We start from the raw sequence: 23,284 nt of genomic DNA on the forward strand, positions 1-23,284 counted from the left end.
ATCTTCTCTGCGCATTTTGAAAATGATTTCAATCATACATTTCAAATTTCACTTGCCGTGTGTGAGTTTTTCCTTTTTGGTCACAAGTGCGTTGGTTTAGAATGCGAAAGCACGTGTTTTGGTGCACAGTTGTGGGGCGTGACTCACGGGGTGCGTATTAGGCAACAATGGTGGTTGCACCCACCTGTTCACCTCACATATTGTTTGATTAGCAGAAAGGTAGGGTGAGCATAAGGTGAAACTTTCAGTTGACTGCAGTTTGATACACAATTTGTTGCTGCAGTTTGGTGTAATAATTGGTGCAACAGTTGTATTTGTTTGTGGCGTCTGTGCATTTGGGTTTTTTTGGATCCCTTGTACTGACTTGTGGTTTGGACAGTGTAATGGTTAAATAAGTAGAACAAACAGCTCAGAAGTGCATTTTATTTGTTTACTGATGCACGTCTTCAGTACCCACGTTTAGCCTGCCACAGCCGTTGGTTATGGAGCAGCCACAATAAGACCTGTTGCCACTGATTGTCAGTCTAGTTATTGTGCAGTTTGTTCTTCAGCCTTTTCTTCCTCTTTACTTTCCTTTATAAAGGACTTTCTGAATGAGTCAACAATTAATGGATCAGTCAAAAGCCCAGATGCATCTCTCAGGTCCTATGTCTGGTCAGATCTGCTGCACTTCTACTTATGTCTTGACATTCAGATATTGTTCATCTGTCGTAGCTAGTTTTTAGGCCAACAACTTCTTTGTTTCATATAATTTTATGCTAATCAAGCTATCTTATCTTTAAACACAATTTATGAAACATAGTTTAAAGTGAAGAAATGGGAACAAATTACGTGATTTTCTGGTCAGTGATTGCCTCCAAAGTATTTGAATTGATGCCAGGTTTCTTTTCATGCTAAGTGCAAGTGAAATTACCAGATTCCCCCATTAAAGTAGATATATCCTAATGAGTTCCTATTGTTATTCTGCAACTCTGGTTTCTGGTAGTTGTATATGATTCACAGTTGAAACTAATCCTTGTTAGCAGGGCACTAAGTTCATTTGTCTGAAACAAGCTGTTTTAATTTTTCATTACCTGTCCCATGTGCTTAATGCCAGAACCATGTAGCTGAGATAATCAGATTGAAAATATCTGCTCTCACTGCGCTGCGTGCGGCTGCTCTCTTATTCACACTGATGTATAGAAAAAAATCCTTGAAACTTTCTTTTAGACCGCTGAAATATCAAGGGGTGGCAAATGAAGTGAGATAGTCGCCATAGGCTCCAATGTTATAATGGCAAACTTGGCAGTATTCTACAGCAGCCCAGTACAAGAACTTTTTTCTGTATAGTTTCCCCCATTATAACGACTGAACGCATTCTTTTGGAGTTGGGGGTGTAATAAATGCATGAAGTAGAAATGCAGATATATTTCAGAACTGTACTTTGGAGTAGAACTGACTTTTGAGGAGATAAAAACAAGCTTGGCACTGGGTAATTATACTACCAAGCATTTCTTGGTAGTTATATTGGACGACAGTGAACCCACTTCTGTTGACTAGACTTAGATCTAAATATTCCACTGCCTCCTTCACTAGGGCAGGCAGGCTTTGCTCTGGTTGCTGGGTGTGTATGGGGAGCGAATTTCCACTGCCCCCTACACTTTGGAAGTGCTCATCGATGGAGTGAGAAGCGAGGCTTCTCTGGGAATCAAGATGGAGCTGCTGACAGCCACCATGAGACTTTTCCTGTGTCGGCCTGCTGAGACACAAGACATGCTGGGAAGACTGCTGCACTACTGCATAGGTTTGTGTTTATGTGTGTGCACATATGTGTATACAGACAGGTCATGATAAAATAGATCATTTTTGATGCCCTTGTGTTTTCCAGAGGAGGAGACAGACATGTGCGTGCGTGATCAGGCTCTTCTCTACTATCACCTGCTTCATTGTGAGATAGAAAAGACACGCGAGGTCCTTCAAGGTCGGAGGTCAGATCCCTCTCTGGGTGTTCTGATTGGGCGTCCCGCCAAGCCTGTCAGCCAGTGGGGACGCTGCTTTAACACGTTGGAGCCTCTGAGCCAGGGTGCTGTAGAGGCCGAGTCAGACAGCAGGGGAAGCCCCGAACACGTGACCTATAACCCCAAGCCAAATGCCGACCTATCAGACACACTGAGCTGTAGTCACATTGAGGAGGTTCATTCAGGTGAGTCATGACACTGAAATCCTTCTGCTTTGAAAATCTGATTGGCTGAATTTTGAAGGCTTGCCACTGACTAAATAGTCAGTGGCAAGCCTTGGCTGTGCTGTGCACAGCGCAAATGTTTTTCACATTTAAACAAAATGCCTGTTCTAAAATAAAAATCCAATGGAGTCTTAAAAACAAACTATTAAAATTACTTCCTTATAATGTTCATGCTAATTCACCATCAGGAAGACTCGCTGACAGAGACCAGCATATATTTAAACCAAAGAATTTGCTTATACAAATTTGTTCTGTTCAAATATTCCCTTCAGTTGAGTTTCCTGTGTCACCTCTTGCATAGAAAATAGGATTTAAAAATGCTAATGACTTATAATGAAGTTGGGTTTCTTTTATGAACTTTTTCTGAGGCATAATAATGACTCTGAAATGTTTTAATTGTCTTACATTTTCTTTTAAGATTACACTTAATGGATCGTCTACATTTTTAAATTCAGTTCTGTTTGTTTGGTGTTTGTGTGGCTGTGTGCCTGCTTTAGATCTACATAGTAAAGTACACGATTACTTCACTCAGGTGAAGCAGTGAGGGTTGTAGAAGATGCAAAGGCTTCCGTGTACACAACATAAATCGTTTAGTAAACCTGACTTGCTTCCTAGCAGATATTTCCAAATCATCTTGTCACCATTGGACATTTGGGACAACCCTCAAATAAACAAGGCTAAGCTCTGTAAAACTTAACATTTTAGTCCTGAAGAATTACCATCATTAGGTCCTTAAGATTCATCCACCAGGACTGTGGATATTTTAAATCGGTATAAAGATTTGTTCCTATCCAGCTGACAGGTATTCCATTCACAGAAGCACACTGCTAGCGTCTGGACTCTGCAGGGTGGGGTTACAAAAATAAAGTAGATGTGAATTGTTTGCTTGTGTTATCTTTGTGAAGCAACAAGAACTCCCTTTTGAGGGTAAGAGGAGTCGTATCAACCTTTCAGCATGTCCACTACCTGAAGTTGATGTTGGAGGAAAGGCCAATAAAGCAGAGCATACACTGTTCGGATATTCTATACTTTTAAATTAGTCGCCTGTGACAATTTTTAGCACCAGGATGAGTTTCTACCTAATTAAATGTTTGAAATGAGTCGGGGGCTAATACTTTGTCCAAATGAGCGATGGTGTAGTTCTTGGAAGGTTGGTTGGTTTCTGGCTTGTCAGGAATGTTGTTCTGGATGATGTCTTCAAGGTTCAAGGTTCTTTATTTGTCACATGCATAGTTATACAAGTATAACACACTTTCAAACTCCCATATGTTTGTTTTACCGTGGGGCAGTGTTTTTACATGTTGTGGCTAAAACATTCTTCTCCTCACTGCTGGAAAATAAATCTTACTTTTACAGAAGCCTTGGATTCTGTATGGCCACCTGCAGATTCTCAACCACACAACTTTCCATTTATGATTCTTTACTTTCTTTCTTTTAAATTGTTCTAATTAAAATTTTCTCTAAACAAATCTGACAGGATTTTCCACGCCTGTGTTTAGTGTGATTTTGTGGGTTTAATGTTTTACTGTCAAAGTTTAGGACGTTCCTCCTTATGCTGTTCCACGGCATTTAATATGTAAAAGTGTGAGGGCAGAGTGAGGAACAGTTTGAAGCCATCTATGATGTCATAGTTGGGGAAGAGGTGCACTAAACCAATAGAAGAATAGTCTCTCACTAACAAGGGAAACATTCAAAGACCACGACAAGCTTGTGAGCCCAATCAACCACAATCAAAGCACACATATATCTGTCTAAGTTCACATTTTGATCACAGGAAAGTCGAGCTCATAGCCATAGTCACTGGGTGTGGGAGTATAGCTTTACTTATTGCATTAGTCAAGGTTAGTGACTCTGTATGATCATAAGCTCTTTCATTCAGAGGGTTTAACTAACACGGGGGCTCAGCCCTGGCGCAGGGGGCCTCTTGTGCATCGGCCTAACTGGGGGGCTCTTCAACTGGCAGGGAGGTTGTTCCATCCTTGCAGGAGTCCACTCTGCAGGTGGGGGAGAGACATAGGAGAGGTGGAGAATAAACTTAACCTGGAGGTTGTTGTCTTGTGTAGTCTGGGAGATGATTGAATGTTGGGGTGGGTACAGTTTCCTCTGCGGTGGGGTAGGGTGGGCTGCCCCGGGTCCTGTGGGGCTTGGCGGTGCTGCTGCCGTAGGCCCCGGTCTGGATGGGCCTGGGCTCCCTTGCCTTTGTGGGTTCCAGAGGACGGGGGTGCCTACTGGGGTCAGCGGGGGAGCTGGTTTTAGAGAGGGGCATCCTCCCCTCCCTTCTTTTCCTCCCCATCCCGGCTACCTCCCTCTTCCCGCTCCACCACACCCACCCACACAGGTAGGGCCTTGGGGTGTGGGTGTGTCACCAGGGTGCAGGGGAGACACCCCCCCGTCCTCTTCTGGCCACCTGTGCCTCAATTTTATCTCACAACTTAGACATCCACATTATTTACACTCTCATAACACACACATATATATATATAGGGCCTTGAGGGTGGGCACGTTAACGGCGTCCAGTGGACGGTCTGTGTATTCAAACCTACCTCTGGCGCCGGTGCCCACCTCTCAATTTTTAATCCATGTAGACATTGAGGGTTCTCGGGAGGGGCTGTGCTAGCACCTGCTGCTCTCTGGCAGCAGCACCATGCTCTCCCTTGTTTTAAATGCACTTTAGAGCAACACGCAGCAACACTACACATGAGCGGGAGGAGTGAGGTATGGGGTCTTCACACACCCCCGTCCTCTGCTAGCCATCGGGGCAGGGGGGCTGGGAGGAGATGTTGGCTGTCCGATTGGCCTCCCTGCTGCTGCAGAGCCTGGGGCGGTCTGCTTGCCTCCACCCCGGAGGGAAGGGTAACATCTCTTGGGTCTGGGTGCCGTTTCCCCCTCTGGGGGCGAAGGTACCTGAACCCGGGGTATAGAGTATGTTTGGGGAGTGTGATTGTGTGTACATGTCCATTTATGTCAATCCTTACGTTGGGTGAGTGCTGAGTGTTTGTATATGTGTGCATGAGGGTGGGAATGGATGTTTGTGTCTGTGTGTGCCTGTTTGTCTGTGTCTATATGTCAGGTCGGGTCTTAGACTCCGCCTCTCTGGGAACTCCCAGGCCCTCCAAAGTGTGGAGGCCTATCTCCCCTCACCACACTCCCTGCCGGTGACTGATGCCCTCAGGGGTCGATGCATTGGTGGTTCTTGGTGTCCGGGGCTGGGCGCTCAGGTATGTACCAGCTCACTCCCGGTGGCTACTTGGCGGGGCCTGGCGCCTGTTGCTCGGTCAGGCCTCTTCCGGGGCGCGGGGGGCCCTCGGGCCTCCGGCCTCTGGGCCTGCGGCTCGGTTCACTCTGGCACAGCTGGCTGCCGGCAGAGCCGGCGGGCACGCCGGTGCAGCCCCCTTTAGCTTCTGCTCGGTGGCTACTGGGTGACCCCTCGTCTGGGGATCCTCAGCCCTTCCCATGAGGGTGGCACGGATGCCCCTCCGGTGGTCCTCCTTGGGCTCTCGCACTCTGGGGCCTCTGGATGTCTGGGGCCTGGATCTCCTCCATGCCTGCTTCATGCCCTGGGGGACAGGGCTATGGCTCTCTACATCCTCTTGCATACCATTACATGGGGAAACCATTTGAATGCAAGCGCGCTGATCCACACAGGTGTGCACACGGGTGTTCACTGTTCGTAGACTTAAATTACACCTTTCTTGGCTGCTGCTTCAAAGCACATTGTGCGCTGTCTGTCTTGCGTGCTGCACAACAACATTCAGTATTTAGTATTTACTGCTGTTTACACTTAGCTAGATTAATGTGATGGTGTTGTGTTTAGTATGTTGCTTTGTTTTTTTTGTTTTTTTTGCTTGTTTTCTATTCTTTTTCTCCCAACAGGTGATCCAGGAGATTTTTTTTTTTTCCCTTTCTCACTGTCCCTCTCCCCTTCTGTTTTTCTTTTCCTTCATCTTTCTTTCTCCCTTTCCTATCCCTCACTCATGTCTGTCCCGTCTGTAACAACTGAAAATAAAATAAAATAAATAATAAAAACGAAGGTCGATCCAATGGACCAATACGGCAATGATCCATTTGGCAAAATAAATCCATTGGGTATCCTTGTTGGTCTTCAGACAACAATTCTGACGGCTAAAGAACCAAATGGGACAGGCAAAAAAAAAAAAAAAGAGGGTTTAACTTAGTTTTATATCTAGATGCGCACACGCACATACACACACACACACACACACACACACACACACGTTGCTATTGTTTGGTAAATTTTGCTGTGCAGGCTAACTTTGAGTGAAATTCTTGGGTGTTTGTTGGCTTAGCTAATTCACTTTATGGCTAACTGTATAGTGTTGGCATCTCCTGCCTTTATATTTTTCTTTTTTTTTTTAAATGTTATTTTATTTTTATTTTTTCCTGAATGAAGTGTGCTTTTAAAAGCAAAGTCCACAACAACTCAATGACAGAAGCATCATAAAAAGATTTTACGACACAGCAGCAGTGTTGTATTTATATTGAAGAGTGCAGGTATACATAAAAGCATTGTATGTGATGTACTAAAGGTTTAAAAAAAAAAAGATAGAGAGTGGCTTTATCTAGTAACTGTGACTTAATGTCTCATAATAAATAATGAAATAGCATCACTGGCTGTGACAAAGTGATTAGGCATGAACTCATTTACCACTTGTCCCTTAACCATATGGATAATTTATTTCCTTGTTATTATACAGTCAACCATAATGCTTTATCTTAGACATTGCTGGTTTAACTTTGCTTAACACACTATCCCGGGTTTGTTTGTGGTAGCAGTAGTTACATTCATTATATCAATGCATATGTTTTTTTAAAGCAAACACTACTAACTAGTGATGGCCCGCTTGAAGCTGAAGCTCCGGTGCGTGTGTCAGAAAAATCAACACACTGCTTCAGAAGCACTGTGTCGAAGCTTGATTCGTTTGGCCAGAGTCACATGATCAGTGACGTCCGAAGCTTCATTTAGAACCTAACTGCTTCGGTAGCTGAGTCAATGGTTTATAAGGAAGTGAATCATTCGCGGGATTTGTGGAGTGTTTTGATGGTGACAGATAGCAAACCACTGATCATTCCACTGAGAGATTTGGAGCCAGCGAGGAATAGAGGAGGTTCTGTTGTGTGGGAGAATTTTGAGTTGACTTTTGTCAATCGGGTGGGTTTTCCAGCTTTGTGTTCTGGCTGTTTGCTTTTGTTTTGCGCGTGTTTCTGTGCGCTCCAGCCTCTTCTGGTCCATGTGAAGGGATTTTCCTTAAGGCAGGAGAAATTACCGCCACGAAAAGGAACAGGTTCGGCCATCGCACACTAGAACAAATTCTCTTCTTAAATAAAAATGAAAAAGGGCTGCTTTAAATGCATCATCTTTTTAATTTGCAAGTTCATAAGCATTTTCCCTTTCTAGTTCACAATCAATTCTACCCCCAGGTCAAAAATATGTCTGGGAAAATTTCCTTAATATAATATTATTTATATATATATACCTGTCTAGCGGTTAATTGCATAAGTGCATGGAGGCAGGACCTCACAGCAGAAGCATACTCCATAATGTGTTGTACATTATCATATGTATATTATATGTAATGTGGTATTTTTTCAATTATTGTATTTACCAACATCAAGAACTCACAAGCAAAGAAAGACCACACAATGGTGCATGTTTAAACAAGGAGAGTTTACTGGTCAAAATTATTTATTAAACAAATAAACCACTTTTTTTTTTTTTTTTTAACCCACCAAAAAATACACGTTCAAAGCAACACAACGGCGGCCCAATATCAGACAGAATTCCACTTTGTACAGGGAGTGCAGAATTATTAGGCAAGTTGTATTTTTGAGGAATAATTTTATTATTGAACAACAACCATGTTCTCAATGAACCCAAAAAACTCATTAATATCAAAGCTGAATGTTTTTGGAAGTAGTTTTTAGTTTGTTTTTAATTTTAGCTATTTTAGGGGGATATCTGTGTGTGCAGGTGACTATTACTGTGCATAATTATTAGGCAACTTAACAAAAAACAAATATATACCCATTTCAATTATTTATTTTTACCAGTGAAACCAATATAACATCTCCACATTCACAAATATACATTTCTGACATTCAAAAACAAAACAAAAACAAATCAGCGACCAATATAGCCACCTTTCTTTGCAAGGACACTCAAAAGCCTGCCATCCATGGATTCTGTCAGTGTTTTGATCTGTTCACCATCAACATTGCATGCAGCAGCAACCACAGCCTCCCAGACACTGTTCAGAGAGGTGTACTGTTTTCCCTCCTTGTAAATCTCACATTTGATGATGGACCACAGGTTCTCAATGGGGTTCAGATCAGGTGAACAAGGAGGCCATGTCATTAGTTTTTCTTCTTTTATACCCTTTCTTGCCAGCCACGCTGTGGAGTACTTGGACGCGTGTGATGGAGCATTGTCCTGCATGAAAATCATGTTTTTCTTGAAGGATGCAGACTTCTTCCTGTACCACTGCTTGAAGAAGGTGTCTTCCAGAAACTGGCAGTAGGACTGGGAGTTGAGCTTGACTCCATCCTCAACCCGAAAAGGCCCCACAAGCTCATCTTTGACGATACCAGCCCAAACCAGTACTCCACCTCCACCTTGCTGGCGTCTGAGTCGGACTGGAGCTCTCTGCCCTTTACCAATCCAGCCACGGGCCCATCCATCTGGCCCATCAAGACTCACTCTCATTTCATCAGTCCATAAAACCTTAGAAAAATCAGTCTTGAGATATTTCTTGGCCCAGTCTTGACGTTTCAGCTTGTGTGTCTTGTTCAGTGGTGGTCGTCTTTCAGCCTTTCTTACCTTGGCCATGTCTCTGAGTATTGCACACCTTGTGCTTTTGGGCACTCCAGTGATGTTGCAGCTCTGAAATATGGCCAAACTGGTGGCAAGTGGCATCTTGGCAGCTGCACGCTTGACTTTTCTCAGTTCATGGGCAGTTATTTTGCGCCTTGGTTTTTCCACACGCTTCTTGCGACCCTGTTGACTATTTTGAATGAAACGCTTGATTGTTCGATGATCACGCTTCAGAAGCTTTGCAATTTTGAGACTGCTGCATCCCTCTGCAAGATATCTCACTATTTTTGACTTTTCTGAGCCTGTCAAATCCTTCTTTTGACCCATTTTGCCAAAGGAAAGGACGTTGCCTAATAATTATGCACACCTGATATAGGGTGTTGATGTCATTAGACCACACCCCTTCTCATTACAGAGATGCACATCACCTAATATGCTTAATTGGTAGTAGGCTTTCGAGCCTATACAGCTTGGAGTAAGACAACATGCATGAAGAGGATGATGTGGACAAAATACTCATTTGCCTAATAATTCTGCACTCCCTGTAGAGTGAGCAATCTTAATGAAGCAGTTGGTTTTATTTTGTGGATTCAAGCGGCTTTTCATATTTTTGGCCACCAGATGTCACCAGAGAGGACTGTGTTGAAAAGCTTCGAGTAATGAACCGTTTTTCAATACAAGCTTCAGTGCTTCAGAAAGCTTCATTTGGCCATCACTACTACTAACCATCAGGTCATTTGAATTTTCTTCTGTTCACAGGCAAATGTCCAGTAAATTATGTTTCTTTATGTTACTTTGGTTATACTTACCACGTTTGTCCATTTATTCAGGTCCTATATCTAAACCAGGTGTGTGGGAAGGGCCGCCCCAGTACTTCCTGTTTATATAGGGTCATGAGGTCATTGATTGCATCACTGGGTGTAACCAAATGAAGGGCTTTTCATTTTGTATAGTATTATTTATTTTCTTTAAAGTAGCCTTTGAGTTGTATTGTATGCAGTGTTTTACTTCTCAGACTATTTAGCTGAGTAAATGAGTTTGTCAATTTCATGCATAATCATATTCCTATTCTTTGTTTAGAATTGCATTGTTTGGTCTGACCTATTTTTTTTTCCAGTGGTAGAGACTAACGAGGTTCAGGTGTGTGTGTAAAGTCCTGTATAAAGCAAGTGGAATTTTTGCCTACCAGGTTGGTTGGTTGGTTTTATGGAGATGCCAGAAATAAAGTATACTTAAAAGAAACTTAAATAGTCTGCTGATGCTGCTTACATTATGCTACCTCACACAGGCTCAAAGCCCACTAGACAAATTAGTACAGTCGCATGAAGTCTTGTGAAAAACTAAGTAGACTCACTAGCTTCTGGAATTGCCTTTTACCAGCAATAACCTTTATAATAATAATTTTCTGTATTATTTGTATTAGTCTCTCATATTACTTAACCATGTTGCATCAGTTCATTGAGCTTTGTGGGCGTTTGTTTATGCATAGCTGTCTTATTGCCCCACCGCAGCATTTCCCTTGAGTTGAGAGCTGGACCTATTTCTGCCTGTATTGTTGACCAAAACAGTACACATTATTTCCCATGACAAATCCTCTTTCTATGCTGGGGTAACTGATCACTTTGAGTATTTAAACAAGTAAGTGCTATACATGAGTGTAAAGCCACACAGATCTCACTTTGGAGATGCTCATAAGTCATGATGCTTATTAGTTGTGTGGTAGGTAGTCTAACATGTCTGTAAGTAGGAAGGACAACAAATAAAACCTAAAAACTGCACTAAATATTAAAGAGTCCATGACACCATCTTTATCTGTTAATTTACTTTAAACATTCATATTTAACTTTCACAGTTTTTATACTGTCACCAAAAAGTTATGTGTATGCACATTTCTAATGGAGCACTGCATTGCAGCGCAGTGTTGCCATGTACTCTGCTTTCACTGCCTCACAAAACACAATGACTAATCTGTCTGCAGGAGGTTATCAAGGTTATTTAACAACACATTGTCATTCGGGTTCAGTTGCTGATATTTTTGCAGTTTTTCTGCTAGAAGGAAATGTCCTCACCTAATGGAAAATGTATGTGTCCTGCATGAAAGGAACGGCAGCAATTTCAAGTCTTGTTCTTAAACCAAAATTGAAAATTATAGTGGTATTACAAAATTGGAGCAGTGTATTAGAGATGTGTTCCATGCTGTAGGTTGCACCTCTTTCCCACATATTTAGTGTAAAACTTTGCTGTGACACTTCAGATTCATGTTTCAATTCCATTTTGTTCCTTTTGCACCAGTTCACAACAATATTAGGTAAAGACCCCACAATATTAGACAGAATGTTCCATCAATCAGATAATACTCATAAGCAACTGTTACGGCCCTAGCAGGGCCTCCTCCTGAAGGTGCCTGTATGGGCGTGTCCTACAATCTCTTTTGCCTGAGGTGCCACCTTTCTCTTTTACACAGTTGACTCACATCAGTAATTAAAAGTATTTAAGCCCAGATAAAGGTGAGCTCTGGGCCAGAGTGCCATTTGTGTGGTTGCAACTAGTGAGCTGCTCGGTTGCAGCTAGTGAACTGCTCTTTTTTTTTTTTTTTTTTTTTTTGGACTTACTTTTTAATTTATTGACCAGTGCTTGAGTTTTGTTTGTTTCCTTAAATGGTGATAGCAGCTTGTCCGTCTCTTTTGTCTCCTTTTTCCGACCCGGACACTTTTTGTTACTTTCCCTCATCGCCTTGACCCTTTTACACTTACAGCACGGGGTCTTCAGCCAAGATCAGTAAGGCTTAGCTACACCCTACAATAATACAACGCAAACAGAGAAAACCCTCACCTGTCGTTATTGTTGTATGATGAGCTGCTTTTTTTTTTTTTATATATTTTATTTATTTATTTCTTTTTTAAGCTTTGGGGAAAATATTCTGTGGACTAATGAGACTTGGATGACGTGTTATAACTTTTGTTTTTTTGTTTTTTTTAATGAAGTTATAACTGATGGAACCATGAAGCCCTGAAGTGGTCCAGGAAGCAAGCCAAAAGTCCAGAAATTACTATATGCATGCAACCCACTTATCCCAAAACCTGCATAACCCAAGTGCACTTGAGCACCTCTGAATGGCTCTAAAAACCCCAACAAAAAACACAAACAATGAAGGATTTGGAGAGACCTAGTCAAAGTCTAGATTTTAATCCTATTGAGATGCTTTGGCATAACCTTAAACATGCTGTTCATGCTGGAAAACCCTGCAGGGTGGCGGAATTAAAACAATCCTACAAAAAGGAGTGGCCAAAATTCCCTCACAGTGATGTGAATGAGTGATTGCCAGTTATCACAAATGCTTTATTGTGGTACCCTTGGCAGCAAGAACTGCAATCAGTTAGTAGGTTTAGGGTGTGTGTGTGTGTGTGTGTGTGTGTGTGTGTGTGTGTGTGTGTGTGTGTGTGTGTGTGTGTGTGTGTGTGTGTGTGTGTGTGTGAGAGAGAGTGAGTCTGAGAATTTTGTGTTACTATAATTCTTAATAATACTTAAAACCCTCCTTGTCCTTTCAGAATGCCCTGTTGTTTTTTGTTTGGTTGTTTTTTAACCTCATCCTCCCCTTCTTCCTCTCACTTTGTCTCTGTATGTCCTCTCTAGGATCAGACAGTGCCATGCGGTGTTCAGACTCCTCCACTAATGTCCTGGCTTCCAGCATCGCAGCCCCTCTCAGTTTGTCCCTCTCCCCATCTGTCAGCCCAGAGGACTTTGAGCACCTGTGGCTGCAGCGACAGGCTTTGCATACTGAACGCGGTAATGAAATGGAAGGTTATATTGAAAACTAAAGTCAGAGATTCATAGCTAAAGCTTCCTCTTTATTCGATAGCAAATGTGGTTAAAAGGAGCATGTAGGCCTCCTAAAAACCTTTAACAAGAGTGTGAAATCTCCATTAGTGGAATATACCAATTCCTCCAAAGTAATGTGTATATACTCAGTTACAAATCTGATATACTTTAGATTTGATTAGTGTCAAGCTGTGGCAAATTGATGTTTGAAAGGCTCACAACTGTGTGATAAAGGTCTGAAACCCACACTGCATGTTAGAATGTGTCAGGATGTATTGTAGCTCAGATAGTTAAGATATTCCCATGAGAACACTGCCCTCAGTTAAAAGGGAAATAAGACAACAAAACTGAAACTTTTGGCTGTAAAAGCACATAATTATACCTAACTGTACCTAATTATACCGAACAAAAATGTTCTGGTTCATCAGTATGGGTTATCGAATAACACGAGAGATCATAACTCTTTTTTTTGTCATTGCACAGTCATACTTAGCATGATGGTACAATGAAATTGTGTGTTGTGTTTTGTTGTGTTTAGTGCTGACGTGGGACAGTTTTCCAAAGTGGATAAAAACTGCAAAAAAGTTATGAATAATGAGTGCATAGATTCATGATGGAAAATGCTTGTTTTACTCATGTAAGAAGAATGAATTTATTGATACAACTTTCAAATATGAATGTGGTTTGTTCGTTTTCTGTACATTTAGATGACAATTAGTTTCTTGAGAAAATAGCCAGGATATTTAAACCATTATTGAAAATTATAGTTAAATACTGTTTGTACATTACAGCATGAGCAATGATGAACTTGTAATAATAATAGTTATCATTTATTATTATCCATTTACCTTTTTTATCATATGGTGATCATCTGCAGTGACCTCACCACAAGTATTGTGTGTGAGAGAAAACCTCCGGCTTCAGATGGCTTTAAATGTCAGAGTCAGACAGCTTCTTTTTTTTTTCTTTCTTGACTCTGAGTGAGTAATAAGGTCTCTAGCACATAGATTTAGAAAATAAAATAATTTTAAAATTTATGATTTCTCTTGTTTCATGAACATTTGACATTTAGATGAGATGATGATGAGATGAGATAGACTTTATTTGTCAGTTGCAGGTCTTTTGCCCACAGTTTTTACAGTGTTTCTCCACATTTAAAAGCTATCGTTGTGACTTCTTGTGTTGTTGTGACAAGGTGCTGAGAAAATAGAGGAGGTTGACTGTGCGTGGATAGAAGAATGTGTCCGGTGTCCAGCAGTACTTCACTGTTCTCCCCAAAACCTCCAAGCTGCCATGCAGCTGGTCAATATCCAGACGCTGGCGTTCACGCCACAGCATATGCTGCCCTGGAGGGTCTACCTGTACACACACACCCAGCGCTCCCACTCCATGGACGCACCCAACACTACGCTCATACTGGGGGAGCTGCTATGTACTGGAGAAGCCAATCAGAAAGCAGGAGTAAAAAAAGGCACAGCTGACAGTGAAGCTGGAGCAGAGGGGAAAGAAGACCAACTGGTGAGAAAGGAAATGGATGCAACAGCTGACAGGCTGAGGGTGAGCGAAGATGGACAGGAAGAGGAGGAGGGAATAAAAGTGATTCTCAATCAGCAACCAAAAGATGATGACGCTCTGAGACAGTTTCTCACAATCCTTATCACTGTACTGAACACACTGTCCTCAGAGAAAGATTAAAAATAGACTTTTCCCCTTTGATCTACATCTTTCCAAATTCATTCATTTGTCACACCGCCTGGGCCTAACAGCATGTTGAAGGAGTAAACACATTCAAAACTGGTCCAACTTTATGAAGCATTGTTATTCTAATAAAACAGGAAAGTACAAGCAACTGACAGTTACTACCCCCTTTTAAGAGAAAACTACCAAAAAGTTGTAAGGTAAACTCAGGGGATTTTTTTTTTTTTTTTAAGCCCAGTTCAGGCTATGTTTGGCCTTATGGGGGCACTATTGTGGATCAGTCCCAATGCACCAAAAGCGGCTGATAAATACTGTTTACCTACAAACACATACAGTGATGATGTTATCTTACTTACCCATGGTGTGCTGCTTTATTATTGTAGTTTATTTGATGCTAGATTGCGTTTGATATGATTTTTAAAATGTTAGTTGGCTGATGAGAAAATGCAAGAGAAATAGAAAATAATTTAAAAATGACTAAGAACTTATAAAATAAAGGAAACCTGTGTATCTGTCTTTTGCTTTTGTGTTAACAATAGCTCAGGGCGTTTGCTTTAATTTCCTGGTGTAGTTCCAAAGAATGTGGCCGCTTTTGAACGTAAGCGGTTGGCTGTCGTCCGACCGTGACGCCACACCTGGTTGGCGTACAGCCTCTGCTACTTGGAGTCGCCTGTTGAGCGTCGGGGACTATAGGTGGAAATACACGTGCAGAATGCGGCAGTACTGGTTTATATGCATGGGTTCCAAGGGGCGAGTCATTTTTCATTTCCGTGAGTGCCTTTTCTGACTTTCGGTGCGTTGTACTGTAAGTATTATCACGCCGTGACTGCAACTCGTTCACTAACTGTTATCCATCGAGCTGAGGACAACCGGCGGAGGGAGGTGAGTGGAGATACCGGTCAGGCACAAGTTTATTAGCTTTATAATTTATGTTCCGACTCACAGCAGCTGCTTTTTGTTTTCAGTGACGGGATGGATGCCTGGTTTAGCTCATTTACTGTACCTTCTGGTAACTCTTTATTTGGACTCTTCTCATTTACCGTAGCTGTGGGTTCATACATGGCACAAGACTTTTCGGTGCGGCTATGTTTGTGTTATGAGCGACGGTTGGAAATAATTGCTAAACCCTATTGATATGGCTTTTTTAAAGCCTGATCGCACAGAGACGGTAGCAAGAAAAAAATCTTCCGGATTTCTTAACTTGAAATATCTTCTACGGAAGTCTCTTGCTTGTAGACACTATCTGAAAACGTTCCATAAGACTGGCTAGTTTTCTTGCGGTACCTTCAAATTATTAGAGCTGTTTAAGTTAAAACACACGGACAGCTCTCTATACTCTGTCATTGTTTGGGTAACTGCGGTTTCGTCGTTCTGTTCGGGAAGCGTTTGTTTCAGCGAGCGTTACATTGCAAAAATCAAAGAGGAGACCGCGTACTAATTATAGATGAGGTGGCCTCGGCTATAATTGGTATCTTCTATGAAGTGACCCTGTACTCGTTGACAAAACAAAGGCATTTTAAAAATCTAAATAAAGCTTGTCCTCTAGCCTGGCTCTAAGGATTAGTCTTGACATGAGACTACGCAACGCTTTTCATATCTCCTTACTTGTCCTTACTTCTCAGTGCGTTTAAAAAAAAAAAAAAAAAAAAAAAAAGAGTAGGGCAGCCTGGCTATAAACCTCAGGCTTATCATCTACAGTGTTTACTTACTGCTTCCCTGTAACCTCTCTGCCCTTTCCTCCGTTTAGAACTCGGAAACAATGTAACCAAACAAGAAGAAAAAAAGGTTACAGTAACAGTCGACACTGGCAGAAACTCCGTCTGAGGGAGACTGCTATGTAATGGCTGTAGGAAATATTCAGACAAGGGACAAATTAAAGGGGGGAAGCTGAATAAATAAACAGTTGCTGCAGATGGTTCCGCTCGAGTAGATTTGGGTAGTTAGGATACAGTGCCATAAAGGCTGAGCATGCCACATGAGTTTGTCTCAAACTTTAACAGATTGCTCAGCGGGCTTGTGTTTGAAATGAGGTTTTTGCATTTAAATACATCAGTACAAATAAATTGTCTGTAGCTAAAACAATTAGTTATAGTCACACTTCGCTGAGTGGGTTGACTGAAAGGGCTTTATGCTGTGGCCTTCAGTCACCGGATCTCAACCCAAATGGGATTTCTTACAGTGTTTAACAGCTGTTTCCTTCACCATCACCAAAATGCCAAATCAACACTTATCTGCTGGAGGAGTGGTGTTCATCCTTTTGTGCCACATTCTAGTACTAAATACCTGTAGCCAAACTGAACTGTGTTTTTACTGTGATCAAGTAGAACTAGACCACTGACAATTAATATCTTAAAAAACATTAACATTAGAAAGAAAATTTATCAGGGTCAGTCAGCACTCTGTGTCATCACTGTTTCACATAGCCCCACAGAAAACTCACTCATTGAACTTTCACCAAGTTCCAGCACTGGTAAAAGATGAGATAAAATGAGAAATGTACTGAATGGGACAATTTTGTTTCTTGTCCTGAACTGTAAGTGGTTCTCAATGTGCATCTCTATAGAATATGTTAAAGGGCTTTTGCAGCTTGCGACACAGGGTTATTTACACCAGAGCAACAGTGTTCAGTAAACTGTATCTGATACATACAAAGTGTATATATGAGACTCTAAGTTACAACAACACACTCAGTTCCGTTTAACCTGTGTCCAAGCCTTCTGAATCATTAACTATTGGCCGAATTATTTACAGTTGTACTGCGTCACACACCAGCATAATGGATGGAATATCACGTATGTGTTTGTGATAGGAAATGCGGATTCATTCGAAGAAGAAGAATATTGTTGTGGCAGTGCTGCTTGTCATTGGGGGATTATACTTCATTAACCATTCGGACTTCCTTCTGGCTGTAAGAACACACCTACACATAGAATATTTGAGTTATTTTTCAAACTGTACACCTTACTTACTTGGAGGTAGACTTGTATAAGTCACCATCCCTGTAACTGCACTTGCTCTCATCTTGCTTTGCAAAGTAACAAAGGTAGTGCATTGTCTCACTCATCAACATGTATATTCTAATCAGACAATAATCATGTTTTTGTCTTTTGGGTTTGTTTTTGTTGTTGTTGTTTTGCAGGTCTTTGCAAGGTCACCTGAAATAGTTCTTAATGATTTAACATGGCAAGCAGACAGGCCGGTTAGTATGGAGTCCTGGATTGACCAGGCAGATTATCTGAGTTTCAATGTGTCCTATCAGCTGCTTGCTGGAGTGCTACCTACTCAACAGAGTGAGTCTCCACACTTTGTTCTCATTATTATAATAAGGCTGCTGCTGCCTTTTCAAACTGTAAAAAAAAAAAAAGAAATTGCAAAAAGTCACGTAATGACAGCACTTTCCGGTGTTGTTCTCTAACTTATGGAAACTATGGAATGCGTTTTTTCACTGTCACTTGCATATTCCTATTTGTATGAGCAGTTGTGCCTTATTTTGTATTCAAAGGAGCTTGCAAAGAAAAGCGTCTGGACTTCTTTAAGTTGCTTGAAGACGTTTCACCTCTCATCCGAGAAGCTTCTTCAGTTCTAAGGTCAAATGGTGGGGAGTCCCAGATTTAAACCGTCTCTGTTCAAAGATCTTTGAATAGAGGCGGTGGTTTACGACACCAACTGTCTGCCATCTATAATCCAGTTTTGAGTTCCCTCCCCAAACACCTTAATGCCCACTCACATCCTGGGCCATCTGACTTCAGGAATTCGCATGATAAGGTGGGGCCAGGTTTCACAATGAGCTCATCTGAAACCCTGGCTGATTGGGACCCACACCCAGTTTCACACCTTGGCTCAGGCGATTAGAGGATCATCAGGGGGTCCTTTTGTCCCTCTGTGGGGGGATACTCCCACTAGGTTTAAATCTGGGACTCCCCACCATTTGACCCTTAGAACTGAAGAAGCTTCTCGGATGAGAGGTGAAACGTATTCAAGCAACTTAAAGAAGTCCAGACGCTTTTCTTTGCAAGCTCCTTTGACTACGATGACCTGGATGATTGAGAACCTTCACAGACTTATTTTGTATTATTTTGGTATTTATGTCATGCATTTATTGCTTTTATTTCAATGATAATTCTCCTTTTTTTTGTTTTACTTTTATTCACTCACAGTCTGAAGGTGTTACCATGCTGAATTTCATACCACATTATTTAATAATTGTTATCAGAAATATTTTTTAGCATCAGCTTTAGATTTGAAATGGCATAAAACCCTTCACTTTTTTTCCTTTTTCTTTCGGCTTCAGAGTATCTATCTGTTGGATTATCCTCAGTAAAGAGGAAGAAGGGCAGCTATCTGGTCCCCACATTGAAATCCATCTTCTCCCAGTCGTCTCCTGAGGAGCACTCCTTCATGGTGGTGGTAGTGCTGCTAGCAGATTTCGACGTCAGCTGGAGAGTCGACACTGTGAAGGAGATCAAATCAGCTTTTGCCTCTGAGTTGGAACAAGGCCACCTTTTGGTCATCCATGTTCCCCAGGACTGGTACCCTCCGATTACAGGTGCAGCTCACATGCGATCACCCCTAGTGTACATATTCATTCACATACAGTTTGAATGTTTGTTTGTTTTTTCCTGTGATACAAATCTGTCTGGTTCTCTGTAGGTCTGAAGAGGAATTTCAACGATGCTCCAGAAAGGGTAACGTTCCGCTCCAAGCAGAACCTGGATTATTCCTTCCTCATCCACTACTGTGCAGGTCTTGGACGGTATTACCTCCAGCTAGAGGATGATGTGTTCTCTGCAAAAAACTTCCTCACAACCATTAAAAAGCGAGTTGAGGAGCAAGAAGGAAAGAAGTTCACCTGGGCAACGTTGGAATTCTCTGCCCTCGGCTATATTGGTAAACTCTACAAATCAGCCCATCTTCCTCTTCTGGCTCGCTTCCTCTTCATCTTTTACCAGGAAATGCCCTGTGACTGGCTGATGACTCACTTCAGAGAGGTGATGACTCAAAAGGAGACCATCCTTTTCAAACCCTCGCTGTTTCAACACATGGGAACTTTCTCCTCATTTCAAGGCACATACAATAAGCTGAAAGACAAGGATTTTGAGGAGGATGTCTATACCAATCCATCAGCTGAAGTTTACTCTGACATGTCCACCTATCAGAAGCACTTCCCCAAGCTGGCCTGGGATGCTGGCGAAGGATTCTTCTGGGGCCGCACCCCAGAAAAAGGAAATTACCTGACTGTAGTGTTTACTGAACCTACTGTGGTGACAGGGATATTTGTAGAAACAGGGTCAGGAGGCAAAGACATCCTGGAGTCAGGTGAGGTGGAGATGGGTCACAATGTGGTGGCCACAGACAAAGAGAAGAGTTGTACAGAGTTTGAGTCAGTGGGAACATTTGAGAATGGAAAGTTTAAAATGCAGGAGATGGATAAAAAGTACAGCTCAGCCTCTTCGTGTCTGAAGATAAAGGTCACAGCTACTCAGAAGGACTGGTTGATCATTACGAAAATCAGAATCGCCACAAAGCTGACTGTACCTCATCAATAGACGTAGATGTTAGTTCTTCCTGGCAGATTAAAAACTATTTTGATCAAAATCTGACAAACTGAACTTGGGACTTGTGTGCCTTGTTAAAATGTTTTATTTATCAAACATCAACTAAGTGCTCTAAGCAAATTGTCACTTTGAAGCAAGTTTGACCAAACTTTGTGATGACATGTTGTCTCTTCACAGAATCAAAGAGCTATAAGCAGACAACCAACTCCATGTGTTGTATGTATGTATGTATTGTTAATGCATTTGGGTAATTGCATTGTGTGTGAAACTGCACTCATCATTAACTCATTGTTTTAAAATGAAGACGAGAGAAAACCCATGTGCTTATTATGAAACCTATTGACTGTAGGTTTCAACCTACAGTCAATATGTAGTCAATGCTTGTGATGGCTAGCTGACATATTACTTGTTTGTCTCCCCTCACCAGTATCAGGCCTGCTATGGCCTTTCGCACCAGCAGCCTGATTCAAACCTCAGGCCAGATCTATAAATAGTGTACGTCTGTCACATGTTACAACAACTACACAGAGGGGATAAAAGACGCCGGGTCCCATTTGCAGTCTGATCTTTCTGTCTTTCTTTTTTTTTTTTTTTTTTTTTTTTTTTTTTTTTTTTTTTAAAATAGGAATTTTTGCTTTCTTAAATACCTCAGCTCCTTTTTCCAATAAGTACATATGTTTTTATTTAATTCCGGGGGGTGCACTATAAAGGGTAATGGGTTAACAAGGTATGTTGAGTTTTCAATATCACAAAAGCAGTACACTGGGTTCTTTCTGTTGGCTCACAGGATTAAAAGTCTGGGTTCAAATGTGCCAACTGAAAGTTTTATTTGGAGTTTACATGTTCTCCTTGTGTCTGTGTAGGTTCTCTTTGGGCACCGTAGCTTCTTCCTACAGTCCAAAGACATGCACGTTAGGTTAACTTTTGGTTGTAAATTTTCTGCAGGTGTGAATGTGAGCATGAGTCATCGACCATTTTTCTGTTGGTCTTGTGATGGACTGGTAACCAGCTCAGGTGACTCTTGGCTTCAGGCTCCCATGCCCAAATCTAAATCCGATAAACAGTTAAGAGGATGAATGGATCCCTTGACTAGATTAAATTTATATTGCACATCTAACTTGCTTCAGACCAGTTTACACTCTTTTGCATTAAACTGGGCTGATAAAAGCATGCCAAAGTATCCTTGGGTAAGATACTGAATCCTGATGTATTCATTTGATTGTGAGTGGGTGTGAATGTTACATAGAAAGCGCTTGAACACTGATGTATAAATGGGTGAATGAGACATCTTGTATAAAGTGCTCGAGTAGATAAACGCTACATAAGAACTAGTCCATTTACCTTTCCTGCATGCAGAGTTAGCCACTGTGGCAACCTGTTGTGAATAACAGAGCAGACAAAAGTAGCTATTTCTCTCTGAGAGAAAGTGTCCATCCATTAGCCACCTGTTGAACAGCATGTTTTTAACACAGCCCAACAAAGATATGCACTGAAGACACAAAGGTATGTCTTTCCATTGAAACTTGCATTCATTCAGCTAATTAGACAAATCTGTTCCACTTTTAGAATATATAACAGATAATAATCAGTGAGATTAATTTCACTTTAATTTGGCTAAAAACTAAATTTCTGCATCTACTTCTTTGTAGGGCAGTAATTAAAGTTTATAGTGTAAAAAGTAGATTAAAAATATTCTGTGAGAATGCCCCTCTTGCCTTTTTTTTTTTTTTTTTTTTTTTTTTTTGGCACTGCCAATTTTCATTTCATGGTCACATGCCCTGCTTCTGGATTGAATTATGAAGTATCCAATCAACCCATTTCATGTAATAAATGAACACATACCCAGTCTTCTGGGAGCACCCACAGATTCCAAATTAATACAGTCTGGATTAACAAAGATAGAGGATAAACACCACAGTATTTGCCAAAAACTCTGACTATATCCCACTATATCATGGTTTGATATAGTGGGAGACGAAAATGGGCTGCTTACAATTTCCCAATGATTAGCTTTATAAAACAGAACCCAGTGTATACAAAGCTTTACAAATGTGACAGACTAAAGATGCAAAATGCTGCTGAACCTATCACTAACCAAAAGTGTGTGTGAGAGAACAATGCATTTTATTCTTCTCCATCATTCAGTAATGCTGGAACTCATTACACTGGTCAGCTGACGGAACAATAAGAGATTCTTGATTGGAGCGTCAACTTGACAAAAAAAAATCAGATTAGAGGTAAAAGGCACAGGAGAAGTGAAGGGCTGATATAGTGGGCAGTTTGAGTGCAATCAGTAACATTTGAGGCAACACCAATAACATTTCCTTGTATTACCATTTTTTTCCTTTCCATAATTCACATGCTGAAAATGGATTCATTACAACTGGTCAACATTACTATTGTTCAGGTGTATTTATTTTTATAGGTTTCTGTCATTTTCTGATGCACTGAGAAATAAAGGACTGTTCACAGGTCTTGCTGTATGTTTCTCTGTCTCTGCTCGATGGATGCTTGTGATGGCTGGCTGACTGCTTTTGCTGACATATTTCTTGTTTGTCTCCCCTCACCAGTATCAGGCCTGATATGGTTTTTCTCCACAGCAGCCTGATTCAAAGCTGAATTCTTTTCAGCTGCAGAGCAATGGCTAGGCAGCCTGTCATTTCCTGTAGCTTGTTCTGTTGCTGCCTGTGAGCCTGCCCGGTTCTGGTTGGTAGTTCTGTCACTCCCAGTAGTGGACCAATTCTGAGAAGCTGGTCGGGCTTCAGCTGCAGCAGACTGGGTGGCATCATCCTGCAGTACTTTCAAACTGGTCTGAAAAGGATTGAAACAGAAGCTGAAACATTTAAATTCACTATACTTTTTAATGGTACTGCTGTTAAATGAAAACAAAGTGCTTTAAAAATTCTGCATTCTTGCAGAAGAATCATTCAACCTGATTTAAACACATGCATTAGTTGAAAAAGATCAATGTGACCAATTACCACATAGTTTATAACGTACAGTGAATGTTCGCAGTGTAAGAAAACTGACAGCATTACTGTCTACAGAATTACAGAGATGGAGTCTATAGATTTGATTCTGAGCTGATAATAAATCTGTGACGTAATCGCTGTCGCTGAGAGCTGAATAACTGTGAAAGCAGTAATGTTAAGTACAAAAATA

General features: G+C 41.3%; 2 protein-coding genes across 5 annotated transcripts in view; both read left to right on the top strand.

Annotated features, from left to right (window-relative positions):
* ap4b1 (adaptor related protein complex 4 subunit beta 1) overlaps positions 1–14,742 on the top strand; it is a 29,695-nt gene extending 14,953 nt beyond the window's left edge. Inside the window, exons 11-14 of the mRNA XM_040013763.1 lie at positions 1,576–1,783; positions 1,868–2,182; positions 12,684–12,836; positions 14,065–14,742. Of these exons, the coding sequence (XP_039869697.1) occupies positions 1,576–1,783; positions 1,868–2,182; positions 12,684–12,836; positions 14,065–14,564 (1,176 nt within the window). The 3' untranslated portion in view covers positions 14,565–14,742. The remainder of the gene's footprint in view (positions 1–1,575; positions 1,784–1,867; positions 2,183–12,683; positions 12,837–14,064) is intronic.
* On the top strand, positions 1,883–22,596 carry zgc:101663 (alpha-1,3-mannosyl-glycoprotein 4-beta-N-acetylglucosaminyltransferase C). Of its 4 annotated transcripts, XM_040013766.1 has the most exons (6): positions 1,883–1,887; positions 2,786–2,791; positions 17,377–17,475; positions 17,707–17,857; positions 18,859–19,113; positions 19,218–22,596. In XM_040013766.1, the coding sequence occupies exons 3-6, from the start codon at positions 17,380–17,382 to the stop codon at positions 20,111–20,113; spliced, it is 1,398 nt and encodes a 465-aa protein (XP_039869700.1). In that variant the 5' UTR covers positions 1,883–1,887; positions 2,786–2,791; positions 17,377–17,379; the 3' UTR covers positions 20,114–22,596. The 4 variants fall into 4 exon arrangements, with proteins under 4 accessions (XP_039869700.1, XP_039869698.1, XP_039869699.1 ...); XM_040013764.1 differs by lacking the exons at positions 1,883–1,887; positions 2,786–2,791 and adding an exon at positions 14,874–15,449; XM_040013765.1 differs by lacking the exons at positions 1,883–1,887; positions 2,786–2,791 and adding an exon at positions 14,874–15,337.
* Positions 22,597–23,284: the final 688 nt, after the last annotated feature.

Source organism: Simochromis diagramma, unplaced genomic scaffold (assembly GCF_900408965.1).
Source record: "Simochromis diagramma unplaced genomic scaffold, fSimDia1.1 OVJJ01000705.1, whole genome shotgun sequence".
Lineage (NCBI taxonomy): Eukaryota > Metazoa > Chordata > Actinopteri > Cichliformes > Cichlidae > Simochromis > Simochromis diagramma.